Below are 13317 nucleotides of genomic sequence, written 5' to 3'. Positions count from 1 at the left end.
TTGTCAAGGTCATCAAAAACAAGGAAAGTCTGAGAAACTGTCAAAGCCAAGAGGAGCCTAAGGAGACATGAGAACCAAATGTAATGTAGTTTACTGGATGGGATCCTGGAACAGAAAGAGTACACTAGGTTAACACTAAGGAAATCTGAATAAAGTCTGATCTTTAATGTCCCAATATTGGTTTACTAACTGTAACAAATGTACCATACTAATGTAAGATGTTAATAATAGGGGAAACTAGGTATGGGACCTACAGAAACTTCCTATACTATCTTCTCAGTTTTTCGCTAAATCTAAAACTCTTGTAAAAAGTCAAGTCTATTAAAAATAATAAAATAAACTGTTATTCACACCAAGAGGAAGGCAGTGTGTGCCTCAATTCCCAAACTTATTTGTCCATGGAACACTTTTTTGTGGAGCATCTCTCAGGGCTAGTATTCAGCAGAAAACACTTTGGGAAATATTAATGCAGTATAAGAAGGCTCTTTCCCTTAGCTTGCCAAAAATTGCAGAGAGCTGACTTACATCCAAACTCTGAAGACATAATCAAGAGCTAAGTAAAGTTAAAATAACTCATAAAAATTTAATAGGAAAAAAAAAGGAATCAAAATTTTCCAGACTATAGCTCCAGAAATATTTTCTGCCCACATGTTTTACCAAATAAAAAGGGAAAGAAACACTAACTGGATGTTTTAATTAGAATCAAAGATTTTTTTTTATTGTAAAGAGCAAAAAACAACAAAAAAATACCACCTATCCCCAGCATCTTCTCAGTCCTCCTACAAAACTTCCTAGCACACAGCACTTCCTATATTATATTATAGCTACTTGTGTCCAAGTCTTCTTTCAATTATTAAACCATGAGGTTACCTAAAAGCAGAATTGTATCTAATTTATTGCTGAATCTTCATAGCACTTAGCAGAGTGTCTTCTACTAGCAGGTATTCAGGAAGCATCTTCTAAATGAATACTGTAATAATTGGTAGAAGACATGGCAAATACCTTTATTATTAATTCAATATAAACTTAATAAGCTCATGCTACATAAAGGTTAGTATACTAGATATAATGGATATACAAAAATGTTTTCAAATTGTTACTGCTTTCATTATAAATGATCTAGAAATTAGGGAGTAAGAAAACAATGAAGCCAAAAAACAGAGATAAAAAAAGATCTTCAGAAATGAAAGAATAATAAGAGAACTGTGTGACCAATCCAAATGGAACAATATTTGCTAGGGGTACAAGAAAGAGAAAAGGTAGAGAAAGGGATAGAAAGTTTCTTTGAGGAAGTAATTGTTGAAAACTTCCCAAAACTGGGGAAGGAAATAGATACTAAGGTCATGAAAATACAGAGAGCACCTAACAAAAGGAACCCTAGGAAGACAACACCAAGACATATAATTAAAATGGCAAAGATCAAGGACAAGGAGAAAGTATTAAAAGCAGCCAGAGAGAAAAAGATGATAAATGAAACCCCATCAGGCTATTGGCAGACCTCTCAGCAGAAACATTACAGGTCAGAAGGAAGTGGCATGATATATTTAATGTAATGAATCAGAAGGACCTCCAACTAAGAATACTCTGTCCTACAAGATTATCATTTAAATTTGAAGCAGGGATTAAACAATTTTCCGAAAACATAAGTTGAAATGAATTCACTACCACTAAGCTAGTCCTACAGGATATGTTAAAGGGAATTCTCTAGATGACAATGTTTCTAAGGCTAAATAGCTTTCACCAGTGAAAACAAACTCACAGTAAAGGTAGTAGATCAATTACCAAGCAAGTACAAAATTAAATACACTATGTACATAAACAGTCAAGAGATACACAAAAAGTAGAATATGACCACAATGGTATGAAACTAGAAATAAATTACACAAAGAAAAAAAAAGCCTACAAACACATGGAACTAAACAACATGCTTCTAAATAATCAATAGATCGATAACCAAATAAAAACAGATATCAAGCACTATATGAAGACAAATTAAAATTAAAACAACTCAACAGCCCAAAACCTGTGGGATGCAATGAAGGCAGTTCTTAGAAGAAAGTACACAGAAATATAGGCTTACCTCAAGAAACAAGAACAATTCCGAATAAACAGTATAAACTCACAATTAAGGAAATTAGAAAAAGAAGAACAAATGAAGCCTAAAGTAAGTAGAAGGAGGAACATAATAAAGATCAGAGTAGAAATAAATAGAAAGAATCAATGAAACCAGGAGCTAGTTCTTTGAAAAAATAAACAAAATAGATAAACCCCTAGCCAGACTCATCAAGAAGAAAAGACAGTGTACACACATAAACAGAATCAGAAACAGAAAAGGAATAATCATAACAAACATCATATAAGTACAAAGAATTATTAGAGAATACTATTAAAAATAATATTCCAACAAATTGGACAAACTGGAAAAAATGGACAACTTTCCAGAAAAATACAACCTTCCAAGACTGACCCAGGAAGAAACAGGAAATCTACTAATATTTTGTTGAGGACTTTTACATCTATGTTCATCAGGGATATTGGTCTATAATTTTCTTTCTTTGTGGTGTCTTTGTCTGATTTTGGTTTTGGTTAAACTGTTACTCTTTGCAGGTGACATGACATTGTACATAAAAAACCCTAAAGAATCCACCCCAAAACTACTAGAACTAATAGCTAAATTCAGCAAAGTTGCAGGATACAAAATTAATACACAGAAATCTGTTGCATTCCTCTATACTAACAAAGAATTAGCAGAAAGGGAAATCAGGAAAACAACTTGATTTACAACTGCATCAAAAAGAATAAAATACATAGGAATAAACCTAACCAAGGAGGTGAAACTGAAACACCTTTATTCTGAAAACTACAAGACCCTCACGAGGGAAATTAAAGAAGGCACTAATAAATGGAAATCTTTCCCATGCTCATGGATAGGAAGATTTAATATTCTCAAAATGGCCATCCTGCCCAAAGCAATTTACAGATTCAATGCAATCCCTATCAAAGTACCAACAGCTTTCTTCAGTGAATTAAAACAAATAGTTCTAAAATTCATATGGAACCACAAAAGATCCTGAATAGCCAAAGCAATCCTGAGAAAGAAGAACAAAGTTGGGGGAATTATGCTCCCTGACTTGAAGCTCTACTACAAAGCCACAGTAATCAAAACAATTTGGTACCAGCACAAGAACAGAGCCATAGATCAATGAAACAGAATAGAGAGCCCAGATATAAACCCACACATATATGGCCAATTAATAAATGATAAAGGAGCCATGGACATACAATGGGGAAATGACAGCTTCTTCAACAACTGGTGCTGTAAAACTAGACAAGTACATGTAAGAGAATGAAACTGGATTATTGCCTAACTCCATAGACAAAAGTAAACTCAAAATGGATCAAAGACCTGAATGTTAGACATGAAACCATAAAACTCTTAGAAGAAAACAGGCAAAAATCTCTTGAATATAAACATAAGCAACTTTTTCCTTAACAAATCTCCTCAGGCAAGGGAAACTAAATAAAAAATCAACAAGTGGGAATACATGAAACTAAGAAGCTTCTGTACAGCAAAGGACACCATTAGCAGAACAAAAAGGCTTCTTACAGTATAGGATAATATATTTGGAAATGATTTATCTGGCAAGGGGTTAACATCCAAAATATATAAAGAACTCATATGCCTCAACACCAAAAAAACAAATAAGCGATTAAAAATGGGCAGAGGACCTAAACAGACATTTATCCAAAGAAGAAATACAGATGGCCAATAGGCACATGAAAAGATGTTCCACATCACTCATCATCAGCAAAATGCAAATTAAAACCACAACGACATATCACCTCACACAAGTTAGGACGGCCAACATCCAAAAGACAAGAAACAACAAATCTGGGGAGGATGTGGAGAAAGAGTAACCCTCTTACACTGTTGGTGGGAATGTAAACTGATGCAGACACTAAGGAAAGCAATACGGAGCTTCCTCAAAAAACTAAAAATAAAAATACCCAGGAATTCCACTCCTACGAATTTACACAAAGAAAACAAGATACCTGATTCAAAAAGACATGCACTCCTATGTTAACTGCTGTATTATTTACAATAGTCAAGATATGGAAGCAACCTAAGTGTCGATTATTAGATGAATGAATAACAAAGATGTGGTACATATACACAGTGGAATATTATTCAGCCATAAAAAGAAAAGAAATCCTGCCATTTGCAACAACATGGATAGATCTAGAGGGTATTAGGCTCGGTGAAATAAGCCAGGCAGAGAAAGACAAATACCAAATGATTTACTTATATGTGGAGTATAAAAACAAAGCAAAACAGAAGGGACAAAAGAGCAGTAGACTCATGGACATCAAGAAGGGACTAGTGATTACCAAAGAAAAGGGGTTGGGGAGGATAGCAGGGAAGGGAGAATGGGATTAAGGGGCACAATAATTCACAATCACAATATAGGTAGGTCATGGGGATGTTAGCATGGAGAATACAATTAATGACTCTATAACATCTTACTATGTTGACTGTGCCCACAATGGAGGGAGTAAGGATTTGATAATATGGGTGAAAGTTGGACCACTGGGTTGTATATTTAAAACCATCATAAGATTGTATATTAATGATACTTTAATAAAAAAATTGCTACTGCTTTCAAGAAGCTTATAACAAAAGTCAGGAAGATGCATACAGAAATTATTATAATTGCATGCTATTTGTGATAAGGGCCTGTAGGAAAATGAAAGTTCCTATGGCCAGATCCTCACCTGATTTAAACAGTTTGATGATGTAATTGGCCTATTGAGTAGGCTAATGCTTACACCTGTTGGCAATGAGCCACTATTGTCAGTGTTACTATATAAAGAGCTTCCCTCAGTGCTCTGTCTGGTGGCAGAGACAGAGACAGATTGTGAACAACCCAGAGGCAGAGTGACTCTAGCACTTGACCTGCCACAGTGAGAAGAAAGCTTGGTACCCTTTTACCCCTAATGTTCAGTTGTTGTTATTAGGGTTCACCAAATCCAGAGTAAACTTGCCCAGGGGCAATCCCCCTCAGGTGAGACAGGGCCATAAAATGATAGTGTGCTACAAGAGTTCAAGAGAGAGGGAGATCTTTTCAACAGGACTAATAACATCAGAGAAGAGATGTTCTCTGAGCTGACCCTCACAAAGTGGATGGGATTTTCATAATGAAAAGCAGGTATGTTTTCCATGACAAGAAAACAAAGTAAGTGCTAAGGATGCAAGAGGGAAAGGCAAAATGACTCATTTGGAAGGGCACATAGGACAGTTATAAGACAGCAGAGACTGATAAAGTGGAAGGGAAGCTGGGGACAAATAGTAAAAATTTTTAAATGTTGGGTTTTGGAATAGGAACTTACTTTGTTAGGCAATTGGGAGTCACTGTGTTAGAAGGCAGTGAGATACATTATAAGGGTTCATCTGCTTGTAGTTAAAGTTAATTGTATTGAGAGTTACTAAGAAGATGGAGAGAAAGATTGGGAGGTGTTAAGAATAAGGCAAATATGTGATTTAATGTCTGAAACAAAGTAAGCACTAAGGAAAAGATAGTCATTATTGTCATCTTTATCACGGTGGTCACTATGGTAATGGCCTTGATAATAAAAAGGAAGAGAAGGCTATAAAACTATGAGAAGAAATAATTTATACACCTTAATGACTATCTGGATATGGAAAACTGAGGTCAAAGATATTTCAAGTCTAAATTACTATCATAATGATGGAAACCAGTAAACAGAAATAGGAAGATCAGAAGAGACAATCATTTTAGAAATAACATAATAACTTCAGAATAAATAAATATACAATAAATTGTTGATCACAGAGGACTAGAGCCAAAAAAGATGTGGCAGCAAAGAAGAGGAAAGCTGTGGAAGCTTGAATGAGATGACCTGAATATTCTTAATAAAATAAATGACAAATGTTAAAATGAATGAGATGGATGGGAAACTGGGGACTGCACAAGCATGGAAAAACTTTGGGAAATGCTAACTGGAAAGCAGGATAATAAAAGGATTGACAGGTTGCAAAACGAACCCATTAAGATAAAGAAGTGGACTTAGATTATACTAATGGTAAACAAAACTTTTGTGATTTTCCTAGAAAGTATTCAATAGTTTGGGAGAAGTGAGAAAGTAAACAGTAGAGGTTGCCTTAGGCAGAGGACTGAAATGGCAGACAGAATAGAGGCCTAATGGGGCAGGAGATTATGAAGTACAGGAGAGAACATGACAAAATGGTAGTTAGGCAATCCAGATTTGGCAGCTTTCATTCTAAGAGGAGAGAACTGCCCAGAACAACAGGGAGTTGAAGAACTAGATGACTCAAGGAAAACAAATATAGGAAGATAGGTAGATACAACCTGATAGAGGAGATATTTAGTATGACTATGGTTAAAAAAATCAATTATTTCAACAAACACTGAGAGTGTTCTTTGGTCTAGACACTGTGTTGGATGCTGAGGACAAAAAAAAGAAAAAAAAAGTCTCTTCTGTTAAAGAATTAATAATTTTGTGCAGTGATTAGCAAACTTCCTATAAAAGGGCAAGCAGTAAATACCTTAGACTTTGTCGGTCGTAAGGTCTCTACTGCAACTACTTAACTCTGACCTGTAGTACAAAAGCACCCATAGACAATATGTAAATTAATAAGCAAGACTATTTTCCAATTAAGTATATTTTACTAATTCCCATAATTTTCATAGATCACAAGATATTCTTTTGATTTTTCAACAAATTGAAAATGTAAAAAAATATTAGATTGTCAACCATATAAAAATAGGTAGCAGAGCAAATTTGGCCCATGGGCTGCAGTGTGTCAACCCCTGATTTAGTGGGTAAGACTAGAAAAAAAGGAGAGGAGTATCATACATATACACAACATATACACTTGCCATTCATACATTTTTCTCAGCTGCTAGTAGCAGGCTTTAAGAACAGACCTATTATTTACCTCGCTATTTCTCTTTTCAGTTATGATGGGAAACCAGCTTTAGTGTTTTCTTATACCTAATATGCTAAAACTGGTACCTTCTCAAAACCTTTTGGAGATTTTCAAAGTTCATCAAAAATATTTAGATCCACCTTTTATTTTTATTTTTTGAGTGCATATCTGTGCACCAAAAGATTAAACAATTCTTTTATACATGTATCATACTTAACAATTATGCTTTATGATATATTGACAATAAATAAACATTATCTGATTGCTGGCCCTAAAACTACCACCTAGAGATAGAAATATGTTACATATTTCCTCAAATATCTCCATGTTTTTTGTGTCTATTGCTGCCTTTCACCATCTAATTTTGAGAATTTTGTAAATGAAAATAAAGTTGAAGAATAAAAATCTGCCTAATATCCACTGCTGTGGAATGTGGTAACTCAAAGCAGCACATTTCTCAGAGGCAGCAGAACTAGTTTGATAATTGTTGAAGCTGGATAATGGGTTCATGAACTTGGGTGTATTTGAACTTTTCAAATTTCTGTGACTATGAAGAAGAAAGAAGGTCGACTCTGCGATCTTCCATTAAATGCCTCAGCAGTGTCAGTCACAGAGTCCTACCCAGCACTGTGAGTGAGGCTCTCAGAAGGACTACCTCCAGGGCAGGTGGGCCAGGCTGCATCAAGACAAAGGACAATTTAGGGTTGGAAGCACGTAACACAACTTACTAAGTTTCTATTTAAACAGTTTTTGAAGTTTTTCTGTTTAAATTATTTTACACTTTTAAAATGACTTTTTTTTAGCCCATTTTAGATAGCAAGTTCATCTAAGTTTTGTAACAGGACACAATTAGTATGTACCAGCTTATTGTAAGAACAAATCTATTTCAATACAGTAACCATAACACTGGCTTCAAAAACCAAAACATTAACAGAAGAGTGAGTCAGTTTATTCCCATTTCATTCCTTTAATATTACAGAGCATGAAAAATAAACTGTTGCATAATACTTTTATTATATTTTAAATTTCAGGCCAGTATGTACATAATTTCTTTTCGTCTATTCAACATTTTCAAGATTACTAAAATTAAATAGGTGTGATCCTTGGTTACTGAAAGTAAGAAGGAACAACATGCAAAAAATGTTCACATCACCTGAGTAGTAGTTCTTACCCAGTCTTTCATATACTGAGTGATCTATGCTCTGATATCTAACTTGCATTATATAACTTGGCATAGAAAAATAAAATTAAAAATGAACAATTGCCAACCTGTGCTTTCCTCATGTACACCAAAGGTTCTTTAAGATGCTCTGGAGGTGCGGCAGGATGATGAGGTAAAGGAAACCTAGGGAAAAAAAGAGACCGCTAAGTATTGAACATTATTCTTTTTAGTTAATTAATTCTCTTGTTTAGAAATTACTTACCTCGGTAGTCCATGTGACAGATGAAATACAGTACCTGTTAACAGTTTGGTATATTTACACAAGGTGTAAAAGCCTAATAAAACTTTAATTTTTATCACGCTAGTATTGTAGTTTTAGCTTAGCAATTTAATTTCTTGTCAAAACTTAAATTGCATGATAATCGAATTCATAAATTGAGGTGATTTTAAAATTACTTAGCTGTTAATGCTCATATGACAATTGTCATAACTTAATTTTAGCATATAAATATCATAACAGGAATTTTTTAAGTTTGAAAAATCCATTAGCTAACATATCAACTTTTTTCATTCTTCCCAATTTAATTTTCCATATAATTATAGTTTTTACATATTTGAAATATAACACAAATACTATCTTTCATAATAGCCATGTTTAAAATATAATACTTAAATTCAAAATTAATAAAATTTAAAAATTTTAATGTCTTCTGAATTCTATTTTCTGAGTAACTTTACAAATTATATTAAAATGTATTGTTTTTATTAAGAAAACAGATTTATTTCAGATTTATTTATTCAACAAATTTGGAGCCATTCTATGTACTGAATAAGCATATAGTAATTATTAGACAATATCACCTGTTCTCATATACCTAACATTCTAGGGAAGGAAGATAGTCAATGATTATAAAAACAAACAGAATAAAAATCAGATAGTAATAAGTTCTATGAGAAAATCAAAGCATAGTAATAAGATAGAAGTGATTTGGAAAGGTAGGGAAAGCATCTAGAGGAGTTAATATGTGAAGGAGCAAACCATACAAAGTGGGGTAAAAATATTTCAGGCAGAGGAACAGCAAGCACAGGATGCTGAGGTGGGAATATGTGGAATGTTTAAAAATCAGAAAGAGCCAGAATGGTTGGAATATAATGATTGAGACACAAAGTGACATGAAATCACAAACAGAAGGCAAAACAGAAACACGATAGTTGAGCATTTACTTAGCAATTCCCATCTCTTTCACACAACATGTAACACCTAGTGAAATTAGTCACAGGACTTGTACCTATGTCAAAGCAACCATGTTCCAAGAATCAAGAAACAAACACTTGAATTCTCAAGAAATTCCTCATCTCAAGTGGACATCGACACATAAAGAGTTAATGAAATACAAGCCTTTTGCACCTATCCCAGAACCTAAGTGTAAAAGGCTCAAAAGTCCTTAAGAAACATTTCTGGAATGGAAAAACACAGCCTATCCTACCTAATCTATAAAACAATGTCACTAACTGATTATTTCTAGCTGTCATTTCCACTAAAATCTGCATTCCATGTACCTAAATAAATCACCTTTTCCCAATTACAAATGAAAATGAAAAAAGATAATCTCTAGATACCTCAGTATTTCTTCTTATATACAAGATAGTTTAAAAACTATCCATTTCATACTGCTAAATGTATCATTTGTAAAGAAATGTGTGATTTATAATTAAATATCACTCTAAAATCCTTCAATTTTAATGGTAATTATTTCTAAATAGAATAAAACTTAGAAATTTAATATTGAACTTAAGTGATTTAATACTCAAAGAAATATATCCATAAAAACAGACAAGAACTGACAACCCAAAAATGATTAATAGTAAATCAAATGAAGTTAGATATTCATTTATTCAGAAATATTTAATGAGAACCACTAAATGTTCAAGGTAATACAGATATGGCACTGAACAAAACAGGCTAAAATCTCTGCCTTCACAGAGCTCATATTTAGTAATATGAAGCGATAAAGGCTGCCAGATAGGAATAATGCATAGAAACCTGTGCATCATTCTTGACTCCTGCCTCTTCCTACGTTTTAAATCCCCCTAAATACATCTCATCTTTTTCCACACCACTGATACTATTTTAGGCAATGAACACCTCTTGCCTGCATTCATCTGACAGATTCTTAAGCAGTGTCCCGTGCTTCCACACTATTTTCAACCTGTTTGCCAATTTGCCTGGTTGTTAGCCAGGAGCAACATCTTCCTTATTCAATAGTTATGTATTCCCAGTGTCTAGCATAACACTTGGTACAAACTAGACCCATTGTTGAATGAATAAAATACATTTTTGTCTGTTCAAAACTCATACCTCTCCAAAGTATGGTACACATTTGCATATACCCACTATAACACTACAGTATGGTATATGTTTTATAATATATACATATATAGAAAGGTTTTTTAAAGATTTAATTTATGTTTCTTAAGGGAAAATAAATCGCCTAATTCTTTATAAACTGCTCTACACAAAGTACAATGAAAACTAAGATACAGAAAGAAATCAGTGCTTTTTTAATTACAGACTGTCTTAGTTAAATCTTTATAGTAAGTTTAGGATTAATAATATGAGTTTCCTCAATTCAACAAGTATTTATTGTATATTCGCATTGGTAGGTAGCTCAACAACTATTTGCTGACTCAATGTCATTTATTTGATGCTATAGGAGCTACTAAGAGAAACATAAGACATAATTCTTTGTTTTGTAACACTTTTAATCTAGGCAAGAGATAAGATATAAACATATGTGAGATGTAATAAAATGCACATACTTTGGAATTAGTGCTTTGGAAGTCAAGACCAAGCATTTACTAGCTATATGATCTTCACTTCAGTGGTCTAAGCCTCAATTTTCTCTTCTGTAAAATGGTGATAATAATAAATTCTATATCATAGGATTGTTATGAAGATTAATTACACAAGGCAGTGCATATAAAGTGCTTAGCACAGTGTGTATTCAATGTAAATTACCATTAATATTATATTAAACAGTTACTAACACAACAATAATTAAAGTAGGAAATCTTAAATGGGAAGAGCTGACCTGGGCTAGAGTTACAAGTTTCACATAAGTAACAGAATACAGAAATTTTTCTGCTCTATTTGTTAAATAAGAATCTTACAAAAATCTTTGGAACGTTTACTATTATAAATAAAATGAAGTGAGAGATTTCCATGTATCATCTGAATAGATGTGCCCTATACATGTGTCCACACCTCTAACAGGCATGAGAATAAATTTTTCCAGCTCCAATTATTTAACCTAATGAATACATCTACTTTACTTTTTGCTTCCTTTACCCATCCATCTCACAGTTTTTGCCAATGGAAAATGCAACAAAATATAAGTCTTTCTTCTTCTGATTTATGTTAGAGGAAATACTTCTTCCCCACTCTGCATGTGTCCTTCCATGTGAAAAGAGTTCCATTACTGTAACATTCTTGGCCTCTCTCACTACACCACAGAAGAGGTTTAATTCCTTATCCAACTTTTATATTTTGGAAGGATAAACTGAACAAACACCATTTAACTGGAAGTTCAGTTAATTTAATTGTGGAGTTCAGCGAAAGGGCTCTTTGCTCTTGCTATTTTTTATCAGAAATAGAAGTATAATTTTTATCCCCCTTTTACCTTTATGTTTTATCTTGTTTCTCAGTTTGTTCAGAACCCAAGGAAAAAAAGGTATTATTGGACTCCTTCAAAAATCCCAACACATTATTCAAAAACATTTATTTAACATCTATTGTATAGGATATTGAAGATATGACAATGAATGAAACACTGTCTCTGCCATCAAGTAAAAGGTCAGTCTGACTCATGGAACAATTTTCAGGAATACATTAGACCCCAAAAATAGCCATCACCAGTAATATCTCCACAGATGAAAATCTACTGGAATGAGAATCTACTGGAATTACACACAACAGATGCTTTTACTCCATCAGTATCAGAGACAAAGATAGTGAAGTTTCAAGCTTCCTATGTAATAGTCAGAAAGATAAATCACTAGGTTCATATTAGTTTAAGCAACCTGTGGTATCTCTATACATACTGGGCAAGTCCAGATAAAAACACTGATGTTCTTAATAATGACACCAATTTTGCAAAAAAAAATTAATTATGCTTCTAATGGTTGGTTTATAAAAACAGGAAAAGGTAATATCCAAAATGTCAATAATAAAAAGAATATTAGTAAGCTTCAGTCACCTGAAATAATAACTTATGAGAAATATCTTACTCCCTAATTACACTGAATAAATGAATTACTAATATAAAATTTTTCATAGCATAAAAAAAACCTTCCTATTCATTATTAAGTATTAGGCACAACTGCAATTTTTAAAAGTATTAAATTATCTGAAATACTACATAAATAATAATGGGTAATAAATACAATGAGTATACATAGCAATATTATATTTATTACTTACAAAATAAATATAACTAAACATAACATTATCTTAAAATAGGTAGGAAAAACTCACACACTCAGTTCACAATAAACAGCATTCTGAAGTTTCTTCTCCCAACCTGTTTTTTTTAAAAAGAAGAATATAGTATATAGACATATTAGTTTTAAAATAAGCATACATCAGAATTAAATTTATCTCACTCAAACTATAGCATCATATTAATTTGTGAAAGAACTTTATCAGCTGCCAAATGCTGTGTAAAATGTTATTAAGGAATTATTTCCTATACATTCATTACATCCCTTGGCAAACACTGAGTAGCAAAGTTATCAACATGGTACCATTTTTAAAATAAAACTATTACACCACTTTCTCAAGATGGGAGAGACATTTCCTTTTTCCACCAGTTAAGGTGCACCACGAAGGCCTAAGTCTTTGACTACAGTACTATTGGTGCTGTGAGGAATGTGCCAAGGTAGGGGCAAGAAACAGCTGGGCACTTGTCAAAGACAGAGCATAAGCAGTTTGTTACAATTAATGAGTAAGTAAACTCGTGAATGACAGAGCAGATTATTATAAGGTACCACCAGTCAGAGCAATCAGCCTGATTATTAACTACTTCAAATTTCTGGTAAGTAAACCCTTTAACATCTCAATTTCCATGTGCAAAGGTTGGAAAAGGGAACCTCTCTTCTTGCTCTAAAAGAATTAGAATTAGGATTT

The 13317-nt window shown here is 33.2% G+C and overlaps 1 protein-coding gene across 6 annotated transcripts in view; it reads right to left on the bottom strand.

The window, feature by feature from the left end:
- Positions 1 to 13317, bottom strand: part of TBC1D19 (TBC1 domain family member 19) — a 147442-nt gene that overhangs the window by 116166 nt on the left and 17959 nt on the right. For 3 of the 6 annotated variants that reach the window (XM_057502139.1, XM_057502138.1, XM_036900553.2), the window contains exons 3-4: positions 12667 to 12712; positions 8240 to 8315 (exon numbers count right to left, since the gene is read on the bottom strand). In XM_057502139.1, the coding sequence (XP_057358122.1) occupies positions 8240 to 8315; positions 12667 to 12712 (122 nt within the window). Of the gene's footprint in view, positions 1 to 8239; positions 8316 to 8394; positions 8429 to 12666; positions 12713 to 13317 lie in introns of all 6 variants that reach the window. The other 3 variants (XM_057502142.1, XM_057502141.1, XM_057502140.1) reach the window with 3 other exon arrangements.

This window comes from Manis pentadactyla, chromosome 5 (genome assembly GCF_030020395.1).
Source record: "Manis pentadactyla isolate mManPen7 chromosome 5, mManPen7.hap1, whole genome shotgun sequence".
Classification (NCBI taxonomy): Eukaryota; Metazoa; Chordata; class Mammalia; order Pholidota; family Manidae; genus Manis; species Manis pentadactyla.
Note: the sequence above shows the minus strand (reverse complement) of the source record. Positions and strands in the feature narration are given on the sequence as shown.